Raw genomic sequence first — 26,854 nt, forward strand, 5'->3', positions numbered from 1 at the left:
TTAACCAGCCCTTCTTTTGTGGATCAGCTGTGTCTGCCTGAGCTTTGTCATTCCAAATTGGGTCCCTTACATCCAGAGCCCGGGGAGGTTTTGACATGTAAATGGAGGATTGGGAGCTGCAAATCCCAACCATTACTCACTAAAATGCTACAAGAGCCCCCGAAAAAAAAATGATAATCAAATTCTCAGAGATGTTCAGTTGGTTTTGGGGTGGGTGGGTGTGCGTGTGGTGGAGGCTCACCACAGACTGGAGTGTGCCTCACACTCTGGAATTATGTTAATGCTTAAGCTTCCGTCTGTTCACCAAACAGTCTCCACTGTAATTGAATTACTTCTGGATGATACGGGAAGCCGCCGCCGTGTGGGCAGCGGCGCGGAGAGTAAAAGTCAAGTCAAACGTAGGCAGTACACGGCGGGCCCGACGCTCCATTAACGTCATAAATTTGCATCGCTGTTGGTTCGTTTCAAAGATTCTTACCTTGAGATCTAGTTGCCGTTGTTTTATTAATTTTAGGTTAGCTGTCCGAGTTTCCAGCAAATGCTTGGTGGAATGGAGGCGAACGTTAATTGTGTTTGGCCACGCGTTCAGTGGCCGTGCCACAATTAGCGTGCATGTGGCGCATGAGCCAATGAGTGACCCAAGAAGCCCCCCCCCCCAAAAAAAAGGCTCCTTTGAGCCACAGTCTCGTGCGCTAAGCTAAAATGACTACAAATTGTCGCTTTAAGCAAAAAGCAACTGCTTGGAATTGTTTGTCCGCAATTTGGCACAAAGAGGCAAATTTGTGAAATTCAATTAAGGTCCAGTAAAATTGAACTTATAGCATAAGTAAAGACACATCTGCTCTATGCAATAGAAAGTGGTTCTGCTCCTCGTTCGTCTTCATTTTTAAAGGCGTCTAATCTAAAATGCAGCACTCTGAACTTTGCCAAGGCCAAACAATCCTTGCTGGGATCAGTACACTGTCAGAGATAACAAAGGCACGGCTCAAGTTTGACATTCACATTCAGCTGCGATTCCTTGAATAATTAGAACAAATGATGGCAAGTCAAAAAATTGTATTATGCGAGTTATGTGGTCATCTTGACGAAAGTAAATTACTGTCCATTGACACAGGGCAAACAGTAGAAAGCAAACGCTCAGCAAAGCGACCTTTGATCACTTTGGTAGCTCAATAAAACAACGCTTAGGGCCGGACGGCGACACCCCAGAGAGCAGGCCCTTGGAGCACACATCTGCGCGCCACATGTGCGCGAGTGGCCGTAAAAGAAGCGACACCTCTGAGCCGTTGCCCGTCTGGAGCTCCAACGCAACTTTAGAGCCGGGGAGCAAACAAACGAGAAGAGTTGCACATTTGGCCCGACGCCACGGGCGCAAACATCACACGCTTACACAAACACCGGCCTCAAAAATGCAAATCACGCATGTGGGGCGTGTGCGGGAGGAAATTGACACACGCACGCACGTGGGAAACAATATTTGCTGCATTCAGACTAGTGTAGCCTGCGGGGATAAGCGCTAAGCCCCCCGGATTGCGAGGTAGCAACTCAACGCCTCCTTATTGTGGCGAGTGAGTAAAAGCCTCTGTTAGTGACAGCCATCTTAGGCAAAGGACACGATGAGACACATGTCAACACGGACTTAATGGCGTCTTCCGTACAGCACGTACAGTATACAGCCTCTTATGCGAGAGTTCCGGGCAATGCAATAAAGCGGCAACGGCCGCCTACTGTGACATGGCGCTTCTCTTCCAGGCTGCCCTACTTTCCCTGTGTAGTTGATGACTCGGATATCTGCTCGGAATGGCCACTTATTGCTGCTCCTTTTTTGGCTGGTTATTATGAGAGCAAATTGAGTGGCTCTACAATTGGGGGCAGAGAAGAAGAACAACCCATTGCGCGTGTGCTGAACGGTACAAATAAGGTACAGCGGGTAAGATGGGCGGCACTGTTTTTTTGAAAAAAAAAAACAAATCTGCGACACAACAAATAGATTCAATTTCTTGTATATTGTGTAGCGTAAATCGATTGATCGTATGCTTGATAGTATATATATATACGTATATACATATAGTACATATACACAAACACATGCATATGTATATGTTTAATTTTTTGTATATTTTTTTCTTGACTGGTCAACATGGCACAGGCAAATAAAACAACTTGAACTCTGATGATTTAAGGACACGGGAAGGTTTGTGCTTGTGTCAGGGTTAGCACTAAGGTATAACAACAGAAACAAGTCACCAGTTTGTGACGGGGCAACAAACAGGCAGAGTGAGATTACTGTGTGTTTGGAAGGCGTGTCTCTTGACTCAACTTTGCTAACATTGCAGTTTACGTCAATGGGGTGTTCCCTCACTATATCGCAGTTCATCTTTGGTTGCGTAGCTGTATCGTCGATTCTCTGTCAGTGTATCAAGCTTTTATTCATGTATTTATTTTACAGAGTAGGAATGATAAACAGCAAACGGAGTGTACTTATATGGAGCTTTTATCGACACTGGGGTGTTCAAAGGGCTTCACAAAGTCTCGCTAGAGAATCTCATAGAGAACACACAAATTTGGCTCAGACTTTCATGTCTTCCTCAGTTACTGATTGATTCCTATAGGAGCTTGACTCAAGGTGTTTTTTTTTTTAAGCAAGCAGATAATGACCTCAGCTTCCATCTGCCGGGCACGGTGGGGCGGAGGCACCTTCAACCTGCCACCGGTCGCTTGCCACCGCAATCTGCCACTCCCCATCGCGCCGGCGACATCTGCTTTTGGGTGACTGAGAGACCAATGCGTGCACCAGCCCGCATGGGGCTTAGAACAGACGTCACGCAGGCCGAGAGGCACACACACACCAACGCGCACGCACACACCATGGCTGTGGCACAGATGGCCACGGGCGCACGACTGCAAAGATTACAGTCGAAGCGTTCTCCGTTGCTTCCGAGCGCTCTGCATAAAGTGGACGCGGTTTGTCATCGGTTGTTTTGTTGTCCCTCAAAAGCGGCCCTCTAGAAATGGTGTGACTGTCGTTTGCAACACGCCCACAATCTCCTGATAATCAATGACATGACAGACTCAATGACCTGCTTGAAGAAGGACGCACAAATTGTGTTTGCGGCTTCATTTATTTGTGTTTACGCCACGGGGGAATGAAGTGTTGTTTCCGTCTAGTGCTCTGTATCTATGGCGATATCGTTTTGCTTGACTAGAGTCCCCAGCCACAGCTGTCACAGTTATTTAGTGCCTCTGCGGTAACCTTGGAAACACCCTCCCCGCATTGACACGCACGCACACTCCTTCCTGAGTGTTTACGCAAAGTGAAATCCTGATAAACAGGTGACGCGCAGCCAATGTGTCAAATTCACACCAAGTGACGTGACAAAAGTAACAATGTGGCAGAAAAGGGCATCGGGAGCCAAAGAGAGGAAATGGAAAGTGGGTGGGTGCCACTGACAAGAATACTAAAAAAAAAAAAAAAAAAAACCAGAGAGGAATTCAGGTCAGCATTGGGGGATTATGCATGCCAGAGTGGGCATGTTGGTTGCACCTCTGGTCTGGTCTGGTCTGGATAGACTGCCGGCTGAGCCAAGGGCAAGCGTATGACTGATGGCTGAAGAGAGAAGATCAATTAGAATTGACTTTCATCATTCCTCGGCGGGAGCCAACCTGCTCATGTAGTAAAGTTGATTTAAGGTGTGTGCACGTGGATTGAGACCAAAAAACACAGTCAGCCGTGTTAAAGTGCATGTTAAAGCAACAGGTGGCACTCCAAGCTCGTCCCAAAATGCTAGAAATTTGTTTGGTGTCCCTTCGACCGGTTTAATTGAAACACCGCACGGAATCCAAACAGTACATTTCAAAAGTCTTTTATGAGAGCTGCTATGCAGTGAGTTGGTTTCATGTTACCTATTATTTGTTGCTTCTTTGAATGTCATTAGCATGAATAGTCGGGAGAGCGTTTACATGTTACGTTTGAATAAAAAGGGACGGGCAAGTACCGAGACCAGCTATGAGCAAACAATGAAGACAACGGAAACAATGATAACAAACAAAAACTACACGTAGAAATGATACACAGTGGGAAGGAAACTGCTCGTGAATGGAGCCGAGATATGAGTGACACGCTGTAAAAAGAGAAAATACTAAAATAATTCAAGACTTCATGAAAGGGAACATACGCGGAAGCACAACAAAGAACGCTAAGGGAGGAACGCATCCAGTATAGGATCCAAACATGTTATAGAGAACAAACGGAACCCTTAAGGAAAGAAACCAGCGGCAGTCCCTCAATCTAAACTTTTAGCTCGAGCTTCACCAAGATTGTTTACAGATCCATCTGGAGTCTTTATGTTTTCCTGCCAGCTAATGAACACACTGAGCGTCATTTGAGTCGAGTCACTCACACACTCATGTCAGTGTCATGTTAAGAAGACTAGACGGAAAAAAAAAACATCAAAACAGCTCACAAGTGGAATAAGCTGCCAAAAGCCATTACAAGGGTTTCAAGCTAAAAGTGAGCATGCTGTGGACTGAATCCCACGACATGCATTTTTAAAAATACTCTTGCTTAATGGTCTTGGGCAGAAAGCTACCAGATAATGCCAAGTTCGGGATATGATACCTTGGGCGAGATCTTAAATGACTGAGCCTAAGAGCACTAAATATTAACTTTGATCAGGTCAGGACTTTGTTTCCACTTGTTAACAGCACTTAGCGTTAACAATGGCGGTTTTATGTATGTGTTACAGATTAGAAAATATCGACTCCTGCCCCAAAACAATCTTGGAGGTGTCAAAACACAAAAGTGTTGCAACGCGGGATGTGCTGGAAGCGAAGTTGGCTTACCTTGGCTGGCCGGGGCAGGAAACTTGACTTGTCTTTATATAACCAACTCGGTTCCAAATGGCTTAGCAGCTGGCAGGCAGGCGGGCGGAAAAAGCAAGAAGAGGAAAGAAGAAGAGCAGAGGACAAATGATTACAAGTAAAGAAATGATGAGTTCATTTTATGACTTTTTGGAAACTGAAAGTGAACAAGGTGTACAAGTGTGCAAGGGATTGTTTGTCTTGATGTGGGCACATATAGACCCTGTGACGGACCAGAAACCGGTCCCAGGTTGCGCACGCCATTCGTATTTCAATTTCCTGTACTCTTAAGGAAGGTTTGATGACGGTGACAGATTCAACAGTCAAAAGTGTGCTTGTTACCAAAATATCGCAGCAAAATGGTCGATGACTCGCGAGTCTGTTTTGGTCCCCAATGACTTTGCAAATTTAACATCACACTCGCAAGATTCCAGTCACTACCCCCAGCCATGTGTCGAGGTCGCGCACTCACTCACACACACACACACACATGGCCAAATGCACACAGTCCTGATAAGCAGCACAGGCTCACTCGCACTCACTCTACTCGCTGACTTGCACGTACACAACAGTGCAAACCCCTGCCACGCTCGTAAAAAAAAAAAAAAAAAAAAAAAATCTGCACTGCTCTCAGAAATTCCACCAACACATCCCACCCTTGCGGTGGCACACATGCATGCGCGCCCACGCAATTAACGTGAGATCACATCCATCTTGGCCCCTCCCCTCTTGTTGTCCATTACAAATAGCTGAGGATTGCAATGCCTCCCCGTGGCCTTGCCCCATGTTGTTTTTTTAACGTCTTGTTGTGTGCTGCTCTCACCCTCGTGCTAGCCATAAAATAGCCCATCACGAGTGCCGGGTGACAGCGGGGGGTTGATCGCACAAGCACGGTGCATTCCAAACTCATTGGTTGTGTGTGTGTGTGTGTGGGGGGGGGGGGGATCCTCCCATTATTACTTTTAACGAAGCGCGAGGAAGCCGAGAGTCCTCAAAGTCGACGGTCTTAGATGGATGGTTTCTTGCTAAATTCAAGCCTGTCAAATTCAGGACAGAGAGGAATATTATGGAGAGGTACTGTATCCAGGTACTGTTTGTGAGCAACCGAGCGCGAGACAGGAAAGGTCGGCGGTCAATAGCTTTTTGTTTCTCGTGGCAACAAGTCGGCCTTTTCTCCCGCACTTAGCCACGGGAGGCTTTGAAGCTCGGACAAAACCTCGATGAACCTCAGCGCTCGTTTGGCTCGTTTGCAGACGGTTACGGTCCGCACGGGGGCCCTAACTGCATTGGTTCTGGCCGGTCATGCTCCCGCATTCCTCTATACATGTGATCCAAAGTGAGACGTCGTTGCCATCAAGCTGCCCATTGTCCCCCGCGCTGCTCCATGAGGACTTCTCACAGACAAAGACGCGGCTGAGAAGCTGAGGAACACATCCCCTATTGATAAGGCTACCAAAATAGGACACTGCATTGTGCAACACTGTAGCTCCTTTGTGGACATGATGCACTGACATTTGACTTATGATGTCCTGGTGGCAAAATCAAATATGCTTTAAATGGCAAGACTGCGGAGCACCGCAGCATACAGAACAAATAATCATGATCATACGATGGCACATCCATTTTGTAAGAGTTTACATAACTCCGTATCTTTACACTGGCAGTGGCAAGAGGTTTGAATACATTGACTATGATTGTTTTGTTCTACTTTTCTGCATGGTTCAAGTCTATTTAGCCAATCTATCCTTCTAGCTAGCTCGCTAGCTAGCTAGCTATCAAGCAAGGGAACTAACGAACTGACTGACTGACTGACTGACTGACTGACTGACTAACATTCCCAAAACACAAACATTTCATGATCTGTGTTTTTGTTGGGTTTTATGAGATTTTGTGTTATTTCATGTTTTGACAAGTTCCCCCCGTGTCCCTTTTTTCATGTCATAGGTTCAATAGGTTTTTGTTCCCAGTTAATAATTCACTGACATTATTTAACTACATTTTTTCTAATTAGAGTGTAATTTAGTGGTCGCGTGTTGTCTGGAGCCTCATGAGAAATGAACAAACCTGACAATCAGAGGTCATGGGTGTTTTTTATTTTGGTATCGACAGACGGTCACCGCCGCAGTCGATTGGAGTAAGCGAGCGCTATTCAGCTCATGAGAGTTGTCAATAAAAGGGCCACTTGTTCGACCGGGCCCAACATCTGACTTGAGAGGCACATGTGGCGGATGGGCCCCTACGCGCACGGTCACAAGTCACCAAGGTTCATCCTCATCTTTGCTCGCCTCTCACTCACCAGAACAAGGGCTTATTTAGGGCCCCAAAGATACAAGCTCTCTCTCTCGGTATAATCAAATGAGACTTGTCACAAGTTGCAGAAGGCACGGCAGAAGACTTAAGTCTGAGTGCACGACAAACAGGCAACGCCCTTCAAGCGACATTGTTTTTCTCAATATCTGGCAGCTTACGTAAATGGGAAGACAATGGCGAGCAGCCACGGAGAAGTGTGAATCCGGAGCACTTCACAGTCTACAATTATGGCGCTATTGTTGACATTCTACTTGATACAAATGTTTGGAACTGGAATTGAATGCCGGCCTGTCAATCAAATGAAAAAGTAAGATGAAGAGCAGACCATGCAGATACATAAGACATAAAAAAATATATTTTGTTGGATTTTTGGGGGAGTTTGGAACAGGTTCTACGAATTTCACTTTATTTCAACGAGGAATATTGATTTGATGCATCGTACGAGGAGTCCCGAGTTTTGTCACGTGATGAATTCAGCTCTTAAGTCAAGGTAACGCTGTGCTGATTAAAGCGCATTGCAATGAGGCGCGACCAGCATATGCAAATCATATGCGTTGGCCTTCAGGGAAGAAATTATTATGCACCATAAATTTTGCCTCGCAACAAGTGACCAGGACTAAAGAATCTGGTCAATTTCGTTGCTCTGCGTGCTTGCTAAAAGGAATACAAATCAATTTCTTCAACATGAATTATGCATTTCTGTTGTACGTTCCGTACAGTGAGGAGAGAGGAGAAAGCAAATGGCATTTTTGAAAAAGCACATCAGTCAGAAAGAGAAATTAGAGTAGGGTTTTTTGGGGTGGGGTAAAAGAGTAGTGCCCCGCTGCGTGATGAGGATAACGATACCTTTGTCAACGATCACGCTATGCAAATGACGCAGCCCACTGTGATTGCCTTTCCCTCCAATTTGTAATTTGGATGCTCTCCATAGATGAAATTAGGCTGGAAGGATTTGCAAAAAATAAAAACGGTCATTTTTCTCTCAATATTGCGATTAATGATATGATATGGTATTTTTACCAAGGTCTTTGTTTTTTTTAAACAAACACAAGCAACAAACTATCTGTATGATAATAAAAATACAGAAATGTTTTGGCCTTATAGGTTAGGCTTGAGATCCAGTAAAGGCAAATGAACCATCAATGAACCACTTGACTCGAAGCACTCAACTTATTGAGACACAATGTCAAGATCAATTTGAATTCGATCAATTGTTCGTCCGTAGATGAAATTACAACAAATATAAGTTTAATAGCGTATCTTCACTCTGCAGGCCTGGATCGCTTGCATGGTGCTTTGCGATTTGGCACGCAGCCACCACGTTGCCCACATCACATGGCCAAGCCATCGTCGGTATTTATCCGGGCCGCCGAGCACACGAGCTGCCCTCCGTGACACTAATTGGCTCACTTTTTCTCGTCCTGCATGGAAGCCTTTGGAGCCATCTGGGGCCCCACCCCCAGACCCAGTGGCCCACCCCGTCTTGAATCGATCCACCACCTTGCGCATTCCAAAAGTGAAGGAGGACAGCAAGAGGCACCAATCCCATTCATAAATAATGTGCACGGGGGTTGCGGCGGGCTCCCGTTTCTTTTGTGTGAGCCTCTATGAGTTCTTCAGAGCAGGACACAGCGCCTGACACCTGACCCCAACCTTATACCTAACTTTGCAGTACAGCGTTAGAACTTAAATACAACACATCGACTATTACTCTTATACTCTGTGGTTCCATTTCTGTTGATTTCATGAGAAGCATGAGGTGTAGACCCCCAACGGACCCCATATTTGAGGGCACTTTGGTTTTTAGAAAAAGTTGTTTTAATGTATTTGGTGTTGCGATTAATATGTTAGACACAAAAGTGTCATTTATTCCTGGTTGCAGAGTCACTTCCTTGACGAGTGTCTGTCTAACTTCCTGTTTTCTGCTATCTGCTCTTGTCCAAATTTGCCAAGGAAATAATTTCCTTCACGACTACCCGATACATTGGAATAAGGCCGTCATGACCCTGCAATGGGTACTCGCCCATCCCTAATAGATATCAAACGTGATTAACATTGATGATCATCAGGTAGGAGATGAAAAAAAAGTCACTGAAAACATGCGCCGTAGCACAGGATAATCAATTTGGATAATCTTTTAAACACATTCGAAAATCAGGCCTTACTAAATTTGATCAGACGGGTTCAAATGCGCCCCATTATTAGCATGCTGTAACCTGCTTTAGTTCAGGAAGAAGGTTACGAGATAAATCCCTCCAGAGATTTTGAACATTAGCAAACATCCGTTTCTTCAGATTGATGCCCGAGCTACTCTGCATCAAACAGTGCAAAGACGAATGCAATTTCACTTTTAATTTGGTCGATTTTAATATCTCCTTAAACCTCGCCGAGCATAGACATCCGTCCCTGCCGCGATCACATTACGACGACCGTTTTAATCGTGGCAAAGTCAATCAATTTTATATGAGCTTCGACATGAAATAGGTGCAAGAATTAGGTCACGTCTTCGATTTTTAGAGACGCGTAGCCCGCAGTCATTCGAGGTTGTTCATCATCCGTTTCTCAGGTTTCGTCAGTCTTGGTGTTCTCTCTTGTGGGAAGCTCAGAGACATCACATAGCAAACACGTATAGACAATAATTAACACCCCAGCACGAGCCCTCACAGCTGACTTGGCCAACAGTGGACCACGTGACCAAAACATATTGCAAAGCATGGCATGACAAGGCAGTGTGTTATCATCGTTGCTTCAATGTGATTAGTACATTCCAAAAAGGTGGAATTGCCTTTGGATTGTTATTGCAGGGAGAGATGGCGGGCAGCCAGAGGAGCTCGTCACGTAGGAGGTTAATGTGTGTCGGTGCTCACTTGTCATCAGTAATTGAAGGAAGCGACTTTTGAAAATGAGGTGGCGAGGATGAGGCCTTTAATTAGATGGAAACTGGTGCAGGATTAGAAAACTGGAGCATGCGCCACAGTAGTACATACATTGAGGGAGACGCTTAATGTCTCAATCTGTTTGGCATGAGTGACATTTTGGGAAGCACCCGTTGATTTTATAAAGCGTTACTTAACCACAGAGATTACCTCCTGGAACAATAAAACAAATACTCGTGTCACACTGAATGATGTCTCATTTCCCCTCCATTATATGTGTGAATAACCTTACCCATGTTATTGTTGGCTCACCTTGCTCAGTGTCTCAGTCAGGCAACGTATCATGGAAGCTTTACGCCATCTAGCGGTAAACATTCCAGTCCAAATCATCAGAAGAAACAACGGAAATTCGATGTTTGTACAAGAAATTACAAAAACTTTTTTTTTTTAACATATGAGGACAATAGATAACCCGACAAACGACCTTGGAACCATCCATTTACTTTTGTAAAATTCTGCGACAAGAACTTCGCGCAAAATCTTCCGGAAGTCTTTCTTTGCTACGAGCCAAAACCTTCGTTCCTGATTGGCCGATCTTGAAAGAGGCGCGGCGTAGCGAAACGGGGGGGGGGGGGGGGGGGGGGGGGGGGGAGGGGGTGCGGCTTGGGTGACTCCAGAAGTAAAAAGTTTGATTAGACCACGTGATAGCAGCAGCGGAAGCAAAACACAAATAAATCAAATAAATAAATGAATAAATAAATAATCTATTGCCCGAATAAGAACACATCCGTCAACATGAATTGTGACAAATAAAATAGAAGCAATAACATAATAATTATTACGAGTTTTATTCGACGCCAGACGCAAAAAAAAGCAATTCTCGTAATTTTCTGTTCAAGCTGCAATGTAATAGTAACCCATAGAGGGCGAAAGCATACTGAAAGTCCTTTAATTCGGCGGGACATGCAGGAGAAGAAGAACATGCAGAAACGTCAGCCCGTCTCGCACGTGTTCCTCCATTCACATAAGCGTGCCAAACTCTCCGCGGATACTAACAAAACGCAAGAATAACGCCGATTATCACAACGCATCCATTGGACTTCCCTGACTGTTGTGCATAGTTGCTTGGTAAGTATGGTGAGTCTTGATGACCTTTATTTACGACTGTCTTGACACGCGAACGTCTCCAATTTTGTCGACTGTTGACAATGAGCGCTTACCACGAGCAAGCTAACGTGACTCGGGTTTGAATCATTTCTTGGAACATCACAGTACTTGAAATAGTTTTTTAACTTTTAGAAATAAACACAAAAAGCAAGTGGATACATCGCCGTGGCGTTTTCCCTATGTGCGGAACAACCGCTAAACTAGGTCGAACTCCCGCCTTTTCACTTGCGTGCATGTGTTAAATGCTGGACACGCTTCTTTGATGACGTCTTCTTAAATGCGATGCCTATTAACCCTTGTGTGATGCTCGGGTCTGTGGGACCCGTTTTCATTTTTTATTAAAAGAAAAATGATACAAAGAATACATTTTTCAAATTGAGACTCACTGACTTTGGCTCATTTTCTGTGAAGAACATATATCGGAATACATGATATGTTATAAATGTGACCTACCAAAGGTAAAGGGCAAATATCAACCATATATATGGTTTCTACTGCTTGTAATTGGGATAAGGTAAACGTCTGTTCAGTATTTTAACATAAGTGTTTGATTGTGAGGCATTAAAAGCCACAAAAAGCAACGGTTCCATCAGACCCACAAACGCTGGCTAACTAACAACAATATGACCATTACACAAGGGTTAAAGCTTATAGTGACTCTCAAGATGTCAAAATACGGTCAAGCGTTGACCGTGAAAACAGTCGAAAAAGCTTGCTGCATGCAAACGGATGTAACGCGGAAGAAAAAGCAAATGAAGTAAAATCATTCTTCGTCGAAGTCAGCTGACAGACGGGGATCCTCAAGCATTTTGTTGGCGAGCTTCTCGGATCATTGCCATGCTCTTAGCTGTAAACCGCATGCAACTATGACATTATGTCTTCTGTTCTTTCTTCCAATTTTTATTTTGTCTCTTGGTCCAGATCTCCTATGCGACAATGAAGTACATCCTGGTCACTGGTGGCGTGATTTCCGGCATCGGCAAGGGCATCATCGCCAGCAGCGTAGGCACGCTTCTCAAGTCGTGCGGCCTTCACGTCACGGCCATCAAAATCGACCCATACATCAACATTGACGCCGGCACTTTTTCGCCCTATGAGCACGGTAGGCCACCCGTGGCTAGTCTTTGCCTTATTTGTGCTTAATATTTGACGACGTGGTTACCGAACACACATGCACTGATAGCACATCTTCAATGTGCATGTAGGGGAGGTTTTTGTGCTGGACGATGGCGGCGAAGTCGATCTGGACTTGGGCAACTATGAGCGTTTCTTGGACATCCGCCTGACCAGGGACAACAACCTGACCACAGGGAAGATCTACCAGTCAGTCATCAACAAGGAAAGGAGAGGAGATTACCTGGGCAAAACCGTGCAAGGTGAGAAGGGTCCAATATTGTAGTTTCAGGTGTAAAGCGGCCATTTCGTGGCCTTCTAATTGTGATTATTTGCCCGCATCCAGTGGTGCCTCACATCACAGATGCGATCCAGGAGTGGGTGATGAATCAGGCCAAGGTCCCCGTGGACGGTGATGGCGTGGAGCCGCAAGTTTGTGTCATAGAGGTTGGTCTGCTTGGCTTTGTTATACTTTGTTGCTCGCCTACACAAAAGAAGTAGTGTGAGGCAAAATATGTTGTGGGAGGCACGTTGCTCCGAGGCGTTCACGCGTCTGTCAAAAAATCAGCCGCGCAGTGAGGAATGAGGAATCAGGCAAAAAGATGTGACCATTCTGGTTTTTACGGCGATTTGATAAGGCTCACACGTGTGTGTGCGCCGTCCGCAGCTGGGCGGCACGGTGGGAGACATAGAGAGCATGCCCTTCATCGAGGCCTTCAGGCAGTTCCAGTTCAAGGTGAAGAGAGAGAACTTCTGCAACATCCACGTTAGCCTCGTGCCACAGGTGAGGAAGAAGGCTTGACGTTTTTGTAATGCTCCAGTATTTATATGTCTTAAGACGAGTCCCAACCTGAATGACCCCCCCACCCCCCTTCCTTCAGCCAAACACGACTGGGGAGCAGAAAACAAAGCCAACGCAAAACAGCGTGCGGGAGCTGCGAGGCCTTGGCTTGTCTCCTGACTTGGTGAGATGAAATGCCACCAGGAGACAAATTCGAGTTGTCATTCTTGAGCTGAGAAATCAAATTTGTGCTTCAGATAATGTGCCGTTGCACAACACCCTTGGAAACAGCTGTGAAGGAGAAGATCTCCATGTTTTGTCACGTGGAACCCACGCAGGTACTGAGAATATTTTTGTGACGCTCGCCGGGCAGAATTTGTGATTAATTTTAAACGGCGTCTCGCCCCAGGTGATCTGCGTGCACGACGTGTCTTCGGTCTACCGAGTGCCTCTGCTGCTGGAGGACCAGGGCGTGGTCAGCTACTTCTGCCACAGACTCAACCTGCCTATCGAGATGAGGCCCAGGAAAATGCTCTGCAAGTGGAAGGAGATGGCCGATAGGTGGGAAAACTTGTCAGAAGTTTCTATGTGTCCAAATGAACTCAATTATAGATAAATGCATATTTATTTGCTTCCATTCTCCATAAACTAAAATGCACTGGGGAAGACAGCCTTGGGTTGAAAAGAGAAATACAAGAATATGAAATGCTCTGACACAGGAAAGGAAAAGATGAATTGCACAGTCGGGGCGTAAAAGATTTTGTGGCCCGCTAAGTTTTACGTCTCTGTGCAACGTTAAAGGCCCGAAGGCAGCGGAATTTATCTTTTAAAAAATGAATGAAAGCAGCTCAAATCGTTTCTTGCAGAAAGTACTTCAATCCCTTATGTAGCTTATTGCTGGAGACGGTTCATATGAAATGCTCGTTTGTCACAACCGACACGAGGTGGTTGCGTATTAAGCTAACCCATCGTTTGGCATCTTTGATGGTCTCTCCCGCAGAGCGTGCTCATTTGAATTCACTCTGATTCTTATTCCAGGTCTGACCGTCTGCTGGAGCACGTTTCCATCGCGCTGGTGGGCAAGTACACAAAGCTGTCGGATTCGTACACATCCGTCATTAAGGCCCTGGAGCACTCGGCGCTCGCCATCAGTCACAAGTTGGAGGTCAAGGTAGGGCAGCACCTCGTCACGGCCCGCCGCCATCTTTGAGCGGCGGCTCTTTGAACGCCACGTCTGCTACCTTCCCAGTACATAGACTCGGCCGACCTGGAGCTGGCCACTTTGCAGGAGGAGCCAGTGAAATATCATGAGGCCTGGCAAAAACTCTGTAGCTCCAAGTGAGTACCCAAATGGCTGTTTGTTGCCGCCATGTGGTGGCAGCAGAGAGCTGTCTGACGCCATGCTGGCACTTCTCAAGACAGTCTTTATTCTTTTGTTGATGTTTTTTTTTTCCATTTTCAGCATTTCGTGTCTCTTGATGTCGTTAATAAGTCTTACTAACTAAATGCTTCGTCACAGTGGCGTGTTGGTCCCTGGTGGTTTTGGTGTGAGAGGGACCGAAGGCAAGATACTGGCAATCAACTGGGCAAGAAAACAGAATAAACCCTTCCTAGGTAAGACATCAAAGGCTCACATTTGAGCACAAAAGCAACGCAAGTGAATGAAACGGCTACATTCGAGAACTCCTGTATTCAATTGCGCTGATTCTGCAAAAATATCATCCGTCTTGTTTGCACGCAGGCGTTTGTCTGGGCATGCAGCTGGCCGTATGTGAGTTTGCCCGCAACGTTCTGGGCTGGGAAGGTAAGCGATTGCCACACGTCCGCTTTGGCGTCATGTTTGGGAGGAAATTTGAGCCCTTTGCATTTTCTTTTCTCAGATGCCAACTCCACTGAGTTCAACCCAGACTCCAAGTACCCTGTGGTAGGTCTGGAGTAACGTTTACATCGACAACAGAGCAAGAGTAATCATTTATATCTGCTGTATGCAGAGATTATTCATTTGTGTTTATGAGTAGTGATTGGCTTGATTGGATTTGTGGGGACACTTCCGGACTAATGAATAATAAGTAATTTGGGAGCATCTACGAGGTAGTTTGGGTGCGCTAAAAGATCTCGGAACAAAATAGGTATATTTCCTTGGTCAATTTTAAATTGCAATCATTTGTTCGGTGCAGGTGATCGACATGCCCGAGCACAACCCGGGACAAATGGGCGGCACCATGAGGCTTGGCCAGAGAAGGACCATCTTCAAATCCCAAAATAGCGTACTGAGTACGTGCGCGCTCGCGACCGCCGTGATCTTTACGTGCCAATTCATGCCACTCGAATTTTAATGACATGGCCTTGTCACCCTTGCAGGAAAACTCTACGGCGATGTGGACCACGTCGACGAGCGGCACAGGCACCGATTTGAGGTGAGACGAAAGCCCGCTTTGCAAGGAGCCCTTCTCGGGCCCGGATCGCACGTCATCTGCCAACTCTTTGACACGCTCTTTTGCGAGATGATTTGACATTGCTCCTCGCCGCAGGTCAACCCTGAGCTCAAGCACCACTTTGAGGAGAAAGGCCTTCAGTTTGTGGGCCAGGACGTGGAGGGCGAGCGCATGGAGATTATTCAGTTGGAAGGTGAGTTGCGAGCCCGAGTTGATGAAGATGCGAGTGCGCACTTGCATCAAGGCCAGCGGGCACTTTTTCACCATGTTAAATGACTGCGCCACAGCACTTTATGGTTTTGTCCTTGGCTCACGCTGAGGCTTGTTAAGAGTCACTTACCGCTTCCAACGCTTATGTCGGTCGGCTGCTATTCATTAGCCTCTTATCTTAAGCTGTCACTGTCCAAAATGAATGCATCCCCAAACTGTAGTCTTTGCAATATTTTTTTGGTTCTGGTTTGTCCTTTATTGGGCTTCATATTTTTTTGTTATTGCATCCCACAGGGGTCGCTTGTTCTATTCGTCTGCTACTGACATTTGTCTTGTTTAGTATTTGTAATTTGTGTGTTTGCAATAATAATAATTGAGACTTTTGTTTTCGCCAACTTTTCCACTAGAAAAGAAAAGTCATTTGAACCCGCCATTTTTTATCGTGGGGAAAATGTACTAAGGCGGAGCTGACCTGCATGCTTAGTTTCAGGTTGAAGGCTTCATTGCAACTAGTTAGGAGTGTAACCAACAAAGAGTTTTCTCTTGTGGGAAAATAAGATTACCGTATTTTCCGGACTATAAGTCGCTCCGGAGTATAAGTCGCACCAGCCATAAAATGCCCCAAAAAGTGAAAAAAAACATATATAAGTCGCTCCGGAGTATAAGTCGCATTTTGGGGGCAATTTATTCGACAAAATCCCACACCAAAAACAGTCATGAACGAGCAACAACAGGCTAAACGATAGCAACAACAGGCTAAACGATAGGTATGCTAACGTGACAAACACAAACAAAGAGCTGAGAACGGGCCTGACGTAACATATAGAGTGATTAAGGACAACTATTACATGAATAACATGTTTATAAAACCATCAGTGTCACTCCAATTCATTAAATAGCAACAACAGGCTAAACGATAGGTATGCTAACGTGACAAACTCAAACAAAGAGCTGAGAACGGGCCTGACGTAACATATAGAGTGATTAAGGACAACTATTACATGAATAACATGTTTATAAAACCATCGGTGTCACTCCAATTCATTAAATAGCAACAACAGGCTAAACGATAGGTATGCTAACATGACAAACACAAACAAAGAGCTGAGAACGGGCCTGACGTAACATATAGAGTGATTAAGGACAACTATTACATGAATAACATGTTTATAAAACCATCAGTGTCACTCCAATTCATTAAATCCATCGATCGTTCTTTGTCAACAATGGGTGCGCACGGCTGAGGGCGCTTGCGCTTCAAAATATTCCACAGGCTCATATAACGATAGATAAACTATATTTTAAATAACTATAATACAAGCCAATAATATTATCAAACCATCCGTGCACTTTAATTCCATTAAATCCATCGATCAAATTCCTCGTCCTTTGTCAACATCGCCGCGCGTGCGCCCTGACGTCAGCCTCGTCTTTATTCCACAGATCTACTATATAACTATATTGTAGCGTTAACAAAGTACAAGGATAGACGTAGGTTTGGTAAACGGCTCTTTATTAAACAAAACAAACTTCCAAGCGTGTGGCGGCGTGGACTTCCAGACAGACCGGGCGTGCGTAATGGCCATGTCCGAGCCCCACGCACCGTTCGCGGACAGCCACTCGGCCGAGCGTCGGCCCCCGACTCAGTAGAGACCGGGCGTGCGTAAAAGCCATAATAGTTTTTCAAACCTTCTATGTCACTCCAAATCCTTAATTCCTTCAAACTCGTTGTCCTCCGTGTCACTTAGAAATGGTCACCGCTAATGATGGTAGTCCTTGTGTGGGCACGTTTGTATGTAAACAACCGGCGCGCCGCGCTACTGACGTCACTTGAAATAGTAATCCATTGGTACATCACGGTTCTCCAAACTTTCTTTCTGCTGCTCGATTACTGTTTTCAGCTGCATATTTTACAACTTGAAGTTTGTAACCTGCAAAATATGAGTTTCTTTTTGGTGCCATTTTTCTTAAGCCCACCCAGTTGATGAGTCACGGCCAACGGTAAAATTTAGAGCGCCCTCATCCAGTTTCGTCTGAAAATATAATTTTTTTTGGTTGTTTTATCAAAGTCAAAGTCTGCTTTATCGTCGATATATTTTTTTATATACTAAGACACACAAAGAGATTGAAATTACATTTCCACTATCCCTCGGTGAGATAGTACACATATGCATACAAGCATCACAAAAAAAAACCAAGAAGGCACTAACAATGAATAAATAAGAGTATTGAATAAATGATAAATAAACAAATAATAATAAATAATAATAATAAATATAAGAGGAGCAAAAATGGAGCAAGTGTACATACAGCAGACAGTGGACTTGGATATGGTGCTTTAAAGTGTTAATTGCTTTATTTGACGTTTTCTCTATTTTTTATGTTTTGAATATGTTCAAGATAAAGAAATAAAAGCATGTGAAGTGATCAACTATACTAAAAATAACATGGGAAGTGGTCAACTATACTTGTAAGTGATGTCTTAATGATCAAGTAAAAATTTGTGAAAAAAAACATATATAAGTCGCTCCTGAGTATAAGTCGCCCCCCCACCCAAACTATGAAAAAAACCGCGACTTATAGTCCGGAAATTACGGTATTGTGATGAAAAATCCAAAGGACGTGACCATGAAAACAATGTGTTTTAATGAGAAAAAAATAGCGCAGTAATAACAATTCGTCATTGTTGCCAGAGAATTAAGAATATATGTGTTGCCGTTTGCGTTCAGATATCCGTTGCTGAGAGGGCAACAAGAGTGCTGGTTCGCTTTCTTTTCAGAGCATTGCTATTTCATCGGAGTGCAGTATCACCCCGAGTTCACCTCCAGGCCCATCAAACCGTCGCCGCCCTACTTCGGCCTCCTGCTGGCCTCTGCCGGCAAACTCCAGAGCTACCTGGCCAAAGGATGTCGCCTATCTCCAAGGTAACCACCGCAAAAACCCCGCTCGCCCCCATTGTCACCGCGGTAACTCCGGTCATCCGGCTTTGCAGGGACACGTACAGTGACCGCAGCGGAGGCAGCTCTCCCGACGTCGACATCGCCGAGCTCAAGTTCCCGCCGTTGTCGTGAGGCCGGAGCCAACTCGGTGACGACTGTGAAACAAAGTGCCGTTCGAAACGAGTTATCGTGCTATTGGGTAAAATATACTGTTGCTTATTTATACTCTTTGGTGAATGTATAAAGCTTCAAGGGATGTCTCAAATAGTTTTTGTTTGTCAAGGGTGTGCTTATTATGAGCAGTATAAAGTGTAATGTTGGGGATAGAATAGCGATGAGTTTAGCACGCTCGACGGTGGCTTTAAAATGCTTTTACACAAATGAATTATTTTGCATTGACTAAAGTTCTGCCAGTTGGTTGGCTGCCCTGCAAACTACTCCACCATGCAGTTTTATGTACATATCAATATTTGTACACCAATATTGAGTATTTATACTTACAAGTATTGTCATAATCAAGTACTTCAGGTTCATTTTTATTACTTATGCCTTGATGAAATAAAGACCCAGCCTTAAAGCAACACTAGATTTGGCAGTATAACTTGATCTGCAGGCGTAAAGTTTTTGTGTTTGCTTGAAATAGCAAATTATATAGCAACCCCCCCCCCCCCCATTTTTCCTCCTCTGAAAAAACACAATGTGACCCTCGGGTGAACTTTGCATTTCAGTATATGCTCAACATTTGAAGCTCAACAGTCTCGAGAGGATCTCAGTTTTGATTGACACTTTCACATAAGTGCAGTCTGCCTTGAGATTAGATTGACCTGACGTTCCAAGTTTTTCCTAGATACAATCTGCGTGTGTATGCATATTAATATACCATCACGAAAGTCACGTATAAGCTTTTCATCTTTTCGAGTGAGAAAGTAAACATACTCAACTGCTATAATGTAGTTGCCCAAGTGTGCACACCTTCTAACAGGGATGTATCTGTGTCCAGAATTAAACAATCACATGTCAAATGGGAGGCAACGTTCACAACCCCAAATAAAGTTCAGATGTTCTAACAGATGTTTCCTTCCTTTTTTTCTTTCGAGCAGAAGCCTCAATGTTCTGTGCTAACACAAACTCCTACTTAAAAGTGTTTCTAATTAGTTCCACCTTATCTAAGACCACAGATCCAGCTGCAGATAAATGGCACCCAAGCCTGATGACACCAGAACCATGTTCACTCAAGCTACATGAACCTTTGGAACAAGAACAAAAGCGATGAGCTATATACATACAAACCTTTTGTTTGATACAGTTGTGTACCAAAGTGCAACCTTTGTGCAAGGTTAGTTTCTGTACTGCCTTTCCCAGAAGAACTTCAGATTCTCAACTTCCTCTTTTGGGCCTGCACGATTCCCCACAAGCGGATGCGTCTGTCATGATAAAGTTATGAGCAGTTACTCCCATTCACACAGACTTTCGGTAAATATGGCTTCAGATCTCAGTGCGGTCTATTTTTAGCATCAGTTTACGAAACTGCTGGAGAAAATGTGTGAAAGCCTTCCCAGTGAAAGTTTTCTATAAAGAGAAATAACGGGTTTATCTGTCTAAGTAAAATCAGTATATCTATTGCATTCCAAATAACTCTTTTTATCTTTTAAAGTCTTTGTGAAAGTGATGGGAGAGATGCTCAGTACTACGGTCATGTTTTTTATTGCGCCTATGCCAACTCAAGCGTTTTTGTGGGTGTACCGTAACGCGAGGCCCGTAAATGAACGCAATAAATCCCACGTGTGCACCACTCCCAAGTGTGACGTCACGGCACTCCTTCGGAACTCGTGTGTGAACAAGCAAACGCGAGCGACTTGGCCAAGCCCTGCGTTGAAGGAAGCCAGCGCGTCCGCGGTCGGCTGCAAGAAGAAATGCAAGCCGCGAGTTGCGCTCGGGTGACTCCTAACGTATGGCGTCTCGAATGCGTTTAATAGAGCTGCGCCATGGACCCGAGCCTATGGCAGTACCAGTTCCGTATCATCATGCTTGGCGACTCGACGGTAGGCAAGTCGTCACTGCTCAGGCGCTACACGGAGGACCGGTTCCTGGAGGCCATCGATGAGACGGTTGGGGTGGATTTCTACGTGCACTTCTTGGAGCTGGAACCCGGCCTTCGGGTCAAGTTGCAGTTTTGGGACACGGCCGGCCAGGAGCGCTTCAGGTGAGTGCAAAGGACTGTATGACTTTGAAGTCGAGGCCAGGCCAGCGGTCCTCCGTCATTGTGACGTATGTCAGAACGCGTCGTCCATCACCTTTACGCGCGCGCGCTCACTCACTGCCGCCCTTCCTCTTTTACTTGGCTTGTTTTATGTATTCGAATTGAGAAGCAACTCTCATTTAAATACTTTGAAATTATTTCATGATATGAAGATTGTTGAATATTCGATTTGCAATGCAATATGCAGCCCCTGCATATTTTGTTGACCATGAGAGGCAAAATGGCTTCGAACCTAATCCGATTCTTAACACTTTCCTCATATCCATTTTTTAACATTACAAACATGATTTTAAAGAATAACTGGAGAAATTTGGGTTGAAAAGATATCTTCACCCTGTACTTATGGGCAGTGGCGTGCTGGGACCATTTTTCAACCCGGGAGTTTCAAATCCTACCGGCCCGATGGCTGGCGCACAGGGATAATAGAGCACCGCTGTGTTACTTAATTCCACTATTCATGTGCTGACTGTGGGTGACTATCAAAGAAAATGAAAAGTTAAATTAAAATAAGATGGGTCTCTCACACTCACCACAACATTAACGTCATTATGAAGGCCCCCTAAAGCAGCGAAGCGATGGGGAACGACCATTCGTGTTGATCTGACTTAAGTGTTGTCAACAGGCTTGTAGCTGGCGATAAATTCATTCTCGTAGGTCCAGCATCTGATTAAAATGTCCACAAGATGAACACAACCATAAACGCCGGAGTAGTTTGTCCATAAATGTACACTGAAACAACATTCATACTTATCAGAAGAGTGTAGTAACGTGAGAGCAATACAACAGATACCTTAATTTGTGTACCTGGCCGCGATTTTGGCCCCTCTGAATGACAACAGTGACACCTAGTGGTTGTAACAAGCATTTGGGCTCCTACACTACATACATTTGAGAAATAAAGGCATGTTAATGCTGGAGAAATCACACTAAGGGTAAGAGTGGTATGAATAACGTTTTAATTAAAATACTGAAAATAAAAATGTTACCTTTGCTGGAAAAAAAATATGAAAAACCTTACAAATTATATAAAGAACACAACCAAAACTTGCTTTAAATAATACACCAAATGAATCAAGCAATCAGAGATAGTAGACCTACGTGCAGTTAAACAAACATTCAAGTAACTACAGCATCAATGTGTGCCTAAGGAGTGCTGCTCAGATATTACAAAAAGCATGTATTTAATGAGTTAGTAGGTTCACAACTTTAGTTTCTAAACATTCATTAGTACATTTAATTACACACAGTTTATTATACAAAAACACATAATTCAGGAGGTTAGTAGGGTGCTGTAGCATCGAAAGTATGTCTTATGTTGCATTATGTACGAGGTGGACTACCCCCTTTCAGACATTGCCATGACAACTTCGGACGTCTTCTGCGGCTCTTCATTTTGACTATAGACATCTACTTTTCTTTGGATTGTTTTATATTGTGTGTTCAATGTTGCCCACTCTGCATCCATTGTAGCCTGGTAATCCTGGAAGGGGGATCCTCCCATCTGCGGTCCCTTCTCAAGGTTTCTCATTTTTGCCCAGTCGGGGTTATGTGAGTTTTTCCTTGCCGTTCTGGAAGTTAAGATCAGGGTATGTTGAGAATAATTGTCAACTTTGGCCATGTAAAGCCCCCTGATACTTCTCTGTGTATAAGAGCTATATAATTAAACTTAACTTGACATTATGAATATTTTTTCCCATTAATAAAACGATATACAGTATACTTATCTTCTAAAATGTAAGATAATAGCTTAAAAAGCACTGCGATTACTCAGCACCCCATTGCTTATGGGGTTGGAGGGCTTCATGAATTGTGTTGAAGGCTGCACAGGAAAGTTATTTGCAGGTGAACGCAGGCCAGCAGATCTAAGAGGGAGGTGTGCAACGCTGTGGGAGTTGTTATGGTCGACTTCAATCGGGGCAAAAAATGCTGTCGCGCTGCGCCTTTTTGTTTTTTTAAGTAAGAAATTCCAGCCAAGAAGGCAAACTATGCATTCATGGTCTTACGTGAAGGAGGAAGCTGATCGTTTGGCAACACGGCTGATGTTGGGACTCTTTCAGGTCGGTGACACGCTCTTACTACCGCAACTCCGTGGGAGGCCTTCTGGTCTTCGATCTGACCAACCGCTCGTCCTTTGATCACATCCGGGACTGGCACGACGAGGTGTGTGAACACGTGCTGCCCCACCGGCTCCTGTTCGTCCTGGCGGGCCACAAGAGCGACTGCGACAGCAAGCGGGCGGTAAGCCGTGACGAGGCAGAGAAGCTGGCCACCGTCTTGGGCGTGCCCTACGTGGAGGCTTCGGCCAAGTCAAACCACAACGTCAACGAGACCTTCGAGCTGCTGGCCCGCCAGATCTACCGGGGCCTGATGAGCGGGGAGGTGGATCTGCACGAGGGCTGGGATGGTGTCAAGTGTGCCACGCCGCTCACTCTGCAGGGACACAAGAATAGCAGACTGGCTCGGCCCGACCCAGCCCACAAAAAGAAATGCTGTGACTAGATACGGACCGTATAACAATGTTTTGATGGGCTATCAGAAACGCATTTAAAAAAAATACGGATGGGCGAGTACCAATACAAGTTATCTGTATTGGGCTGAAACTGGCATTATTTCAAGGCATCGAGTAGTTATGGAGCAGCTTTTGATACTTGCCACCAATACTTATGGTAAAAAAAATGACAGAGTAAGTCTTCCTCGGCAGTAGTTGGTACTAAACTGTGGAAGTTTGACACATGGGAAAATCATCTGCATCAGTAAAAAAGCTCGTCATTTTGCCAAATAAAATTTTATAAAAAGTACAAGCAGTATCGGTACACAGTATCGCTCAAATATTGAATACTTGTACGGATAAAAAATGTCTAAAAAAAGTCATATTGAACATTTGTAAAAATAAACATTAAATGTACAGCTCGCCGTCTGAATATCGTCATTTGCGGAACAAGTGTTTGTTTCTCTTCTACATGTCACACTACCTACAGTCGACAGCCCTGTGTGCACTGAATGGTTGCGGTAATTCTCAAAGGTTTAAAAATATTGCACTATTCAGGCATACGAACCAACCAACCCAAAAAAAATAATTAAAACAAATCAAGAAACTAAACTAAATTTGCCATGGCTCACAAATAGAGAACCCATCAAAGTCAAATTGATGTTTTTTTTGCGCCGAGCGGCCTCGGTCTTATCTCCGCTAATTGCTCGGCTCCCGAGGAAATCGAGTGGATTTGTTTTCAAGACTGACAATTATACGAAGAACGCCACGGGCGCTGTTGGAAATCGTCGCCGAGCAATGTCGAGAAGTCATTGAGGCAATTACTGGCTGGCGCGCTGGCTGTGACAGATGAGCCTCCTGTGTCCCTGCAACATTTCTTTTGCCTGGAGGACAGGACACCTTCCTTCCCCAAAGACTCGCATTGTCGGCGTGACGCTTGTGTTGAAAGAAACGGCGAGCCGAGTGATTAAAAGGCACTTTATAGCCCCAAAAGTCACTCCCAACGTCAATAAACAGTCAGGTTCTTTTCCTTCTGCCGTGAGGCTTTCTCGTCCTCTCATTTGGATGAGTACCAAGTTGCATGAAATATTACTTTGGTGCTGAAATGTCAGTATTGGAGATTTTTTTAACATTGTGTGTTCATATAAAAGGCACAATAAAACTCCCTATTGGAAAACCTGCCAATCATTTGACATGGTTGATTGCAGGCTGATTTGTTTTTCCCTCATCCCGAGAACGCAATGTTCTCGGGATGAGAATTGTTACATAATAGTACCAAACTACAATGTGAACTTATAAAAATCTCTAACGTCAAAGAACCTCCATTTTGCAACCTGCGTTTTGCATCACGTGATCTTTACATGTCAGAAAAAGTTGTCACGATGCAAACTGGTGATTATTTATTGACACAAGACAGGAAGAAAATCAAAAGGAAAGAAAAGTACTTTAGTACATGAGGATGTTGGCAAGAAACTGCAAAATGAGGACAGAACAATGAAATAGTAATGTCATCAATCTCCCTTCAAGATAGCTAATTCAGGACACCCCCCCCCAAAAAAATAGACGATGCGCTTGACAAGGAAAAATGGAGTCTTGCTACTTTTTGGTTGTCTTGCGGATCAGGGCCATCCTCTGCAATAATAAACAAATATTGAGCTTTGCTACAGCTGGGTTAATGAACATTTTGAAATGTGCGCTTTACCTGTTTGTGAGCCTCTGTGGTGCACGCCTTCTTAAAGGGCCTGATCTCATCCGAACCGTAACCCGGGATCCACATGTTCCATTGACGCTCTGGCAAAAAAAAAAAAAAAGGCAACGTGCGATTTGCAAGCCAACCTTCAGGATGACTTGAGTCGACCCGAGTGGCTCGTGTGACGCATGAAAAGCTAACTTAACGTGGTCGCAATTGTGTAAGGAGAGACGCTCACCCAGGTGCAACTGGACGTCTTTGACCTCCAGGCTGCTGGACTTGCGATGACGCGCCAGCTGGCAGGCGGCCGTCACCACGCTCTCGATGAAGTCATCGGCGATCTGGAGCAGCATCTGCGGATATGTGTTTGTAATCCACGCTTAAAATGGTGCTGGGAGGACAAAAAAAAAAAAAAACATGGGGAAATGTCATCGGCGAGACAGTGACTGACCTCCTCGACGTCCTCGTCCAGCTGCTCGTTGGGGTCGATTTCTCTCACCAGGTCTTGCAGCTTCTTCTTGCTCAGCACCTGAAATCGATCATTTCAAAAATTAGGAAACAACACGTGTGATTTTTGAATAATACAATTGTGAAAGTTATTTTGGGTCGAGCAGGAAGAATTAATGGCCAGTTCAGAAGACAAAACATTTTCTTGTAAATTACTATTATCACATTTCCCCCTATTTACTGCTGAAAATAAAAAATTGATCCTGTAGTTATTTCCCCATTGTAGGACTGAACAATTGATCAAACTGAAATGAAGATTGCGATGTAGTAGAGTGCCAGGCAGTTTGTCTCCACGTCACCCACCTGAGATCCTTCGGGGCTGCTTCTGCCCGCAGGACCAGGCGCTCCCATCACCTTCACTGCCGTCGCGGTGCTGTTAGCCATGCCGGCGCCCTCCGTATGATTGGCGGAATGCACAACGTTCGAGTGCCGTGTCACTTTCAGAGGGGAAACTGCCGATTGGATTATGTGCAGAGCGGCACCGCGTCCATACACCTGCGATACAAGAGGGGCAATTGTGTCGGCCCCACAATATTAGGGACCCTCGCGGGATTGTTGTGCGATTGAAGCCATTCGAACTTCAACATTTTCAGCTCACTTCCATCTACAGTAACTATTCTTGATTTTATTACCCCACGCGCACACACTTGTTGGCCCCGCCAATCCACAGCAAGTCTCACGTTCTACATGTCAACATGAATTACAACGCATGTCAAGCATCCGATTGCTACAGAAATGTCATGATCCAGTTATTACAATATTATGACGGCGCTTGGGGGACTACGAAAGCAGATGCAGCCTCACTTTCAGCGCCGCACGCAACAATAGACTTGCAATCAATAACAGCGGATGATTCCAAAAGGACTTCTCGTGGCTAACGTGCAAAGTGACGGCGCGTTATGCTAAAAACAATAGCAGCCGTGACGCTTTGACGTTAGCCGACGAAGCTAAGCTTAGCTTCCGTACCTTTTCAACACAGATTGATGCAGATCACCGAATTTATCCTCTTACCCAACTACGCTGACATCATCTGTCCATTTTTGGTGCTGCCACAACGGTAAGATTGATGATATTAATACAGAAAAAATACGCCTTGAGGCTGCTTCAAAGTAGGGAGTTAAAAAATAAGCAGCGGGATTTATTTTTTTTTCGATCACTCCACTACTTCCGGTTGCCTGCGTCCACTTCCGCTATTCATCCAACTTCTCTCTGACGCCA

General features: G+C 44.7%; 3 protein-coding genes and 2 long non-coding RNA genes across 8 annotated transcripts; 2 read left to right on the forward strand and 3 right to left on the reverse strand.

Annotated features, from left to right (window-relative positions):
* Positions 1 to 3,103: 3,103 nt before the first annotated feature.
* On the reverse strand, positions 3,104 to 10,607 carry LOC125975849 (uncharacterized). 2 transcript variants are annotated; one of them, XR_007484061.2, is made up of 3 exons: positions 10,359 to 10,607; positions 4,843 to 4,911; positions 3,104 to 3,607 (listed from the first exon to the last, which is right to left on the reverse strand). It is a non-coding gene; the product is annotated as an uncharacterized lncRNA (long non-coding RNA). The 2 variants fall into 2 exon arrangements; XR_007484062.1 differs by lacking the exon at positions 10,359 to 10,607 and adding an exon at positions 5,203 to 5,738.
* A 400-nt stretch (positions 10,608 to 11,007) lies between these two features.
* On the forward strand, positions 11,008 to 19,758 carry ctps1b (CTP synthase 1b). 2 transcript variants are annotated; one of them, XM_049731582.1, is made up of 18 exons: positions 11,008 to 11,174; positions 12,135 to 12,315; positions 12,419 to 12,589; positions 12,673 to 12,773; positions 12,994 to 13,110; positions 13,208 to 13,291; positions 13,365 to 13,445; positions 13,517 to 13,668; positions 14,146 to 14,278; positions 14,357 to 14,445; positions 14,627 to 14,721; positions 14,849 to 14,911; positions 14,988 to 15,031; positions 15,285 to 15,381; positions 15,469 to 15,524; positions 15,639 to 15,735; positions 18,532 to 18,676; positions 18,745 to 19,758. In XM_049731582.1, the coding sequence occupies exons 2-18, from the start codon at positions 12,150 to 12,152 to the stop codon at positions 18,821 to 18,823; spliced, it is 1,770 nt and encodes a 589-aa protein (XP_049587539.1). In that variant the 5' UTR covers positions 11,008 to 11,174; positions 12,135 to 12,149; the 3' UTR covers positions 18,824 to 19,758. The 2 variants fall into 2 exon arrangements, with proteins under 2 accessions (XP_049587539.1, XP_049587538.1); XM_049731581.2 differs by having other exon boundaries at positions 11,013 to 11,183.
* LOC137840599 (uncharacterized) lies at positions 19,544 to 21,766 on the reverse strand. The gene is made up of 2 exons (XR_011087352.1): positions 21,699 to 21,766; positions 19,544 to 21,614 (listed from the first exon to the last, which is right to left on the reverse strand). It is a non-coding gene; the product is annotated as an uncharacterized lncRNA (long non-coding RNA).
* On the forward strand, positions 20,485 to 23,858 carry rab42b (RAB42, member RAS oncogene family). Its single transcript, XM_049731816.2, has 2 exons — positions 20,485 to 20,894; positions 23,009 to 23,858. The coding sequence occupies exons 1-2, from the start codon at positions 20,677 to 20,679 to the stop codon at positions 23,448 to 23,450; spliced, it is 660 nt and encodes a 219-aa protein (XP_049587773.1). The 5' UTR covers positions 20,485 to 20,676; the 3' UTR covers positions 23,451 to 23,858.
* Positions 23,859 to 24,824: 966 nt separating this feature from the next.
* On the reverse strand, positions 24,825 to 26,822 carry taf12 (TAF12 RNA polymerase II, TATA box binding protein (TBP)-associated factor). Of its 2 annotated transcripts, none has more exons than XM_049731840.2 (6): positions 26,603 to 26,822; positions 25,940 to 26,131; positions 25,581 to 25,658; positions 25,368 to 25,482; positions 25,142 to 25,230; positions 24,825 to 25,071 (listed from the first exon to the last, which is right to left on the reverse strand). In XM_049731840.2, exons 2-6 carry the CDS (start codon positions 26,018 to 26,020, stop codon positions 25,036 to 25,038), a joined length of 399 nt encoding a protein of 132 aa, XP_049587797.1. In that variant the 5' UTR covers positions 26,021 to 26,131; positions 26,603 to 26,822; the 3' UTR covers positions 24,825 to 25,035. The 2 variants fall into 2 exon arrangements, with proteins under 2 accessions (XP_049587797.1, XP_049587796.1); XM_049731839.2 differs by having other exon boundaries at positions 26,648 to 26,821.
* Positions 26,823 to 26,854: the final 32 nt, after the last annotated feature.

The sequence above is a fragment of the Syngnathus scovelli genome, chromosome 9, assembly GCF_024217435.2.
Source record: "Syngnathus scovelli strain Florida chromosome 9, RoL_Ssco_1.2, whole genome shotgun sequence".
Taxonomy (NCBI): Eukaryota; Metazoa; Chordata; class Actinopteri; order Syngnathiformes; family Syngnathidae; genus Syngnathus; species Syngnathus scovelli.

Coding starts and splice junctions, on each gene's coding strand:
- ctps1b (XM_049731581.2), top strand. Junction 13,669..14,145: donor TGGAAGGAGATGGCCGATAG/GTGGGAAAACTT, acceptor TTCTTATTCCAG/GTCTGACCGTCTGCTGGAGC. Junction 14,722..14,848: donor ACAGAATAAACCCTTCCTAG/GTAAGACATCAA, acceptor GTTTGCACGCAG/GCGTTTGTCTGGGCATGCAG.
- rab42b (XM_049731816.2), top strand. CDS start 20,677: ATGGACCCGAGCCTATGGCAGTACCAGTTCCGTATCATCATGCTTGGC. Junction 20,895..23,008: donor GCCGGCCAGGAGCGCTTCAG/GTGAGTGCAAAG, acceptor GGACTCTTTCAG/GTCGGTGACACGCTCTTACT.
- taf12 (XM_049731840.2), bottom strand. CDS start 26,020: ATGGCTAACAGCACCGCGACGGCAGTGAAGGTGATGGGAGCGCCTGGT. Junction 25,231..25,367: donor AGACGTCCAGTTGCACCTGG/GTGAGCGTCTCT, acceptor TTTTTTTGCCAG/AGCGTCAATGGAACATGTGG. Junction 25,072..25,141: donor CCACAGAGGCTCACAAACAG/GTAAAGCGCACA, acceptor TTATTATTGCAG/AGGATGGCCCTGATCCGCAA.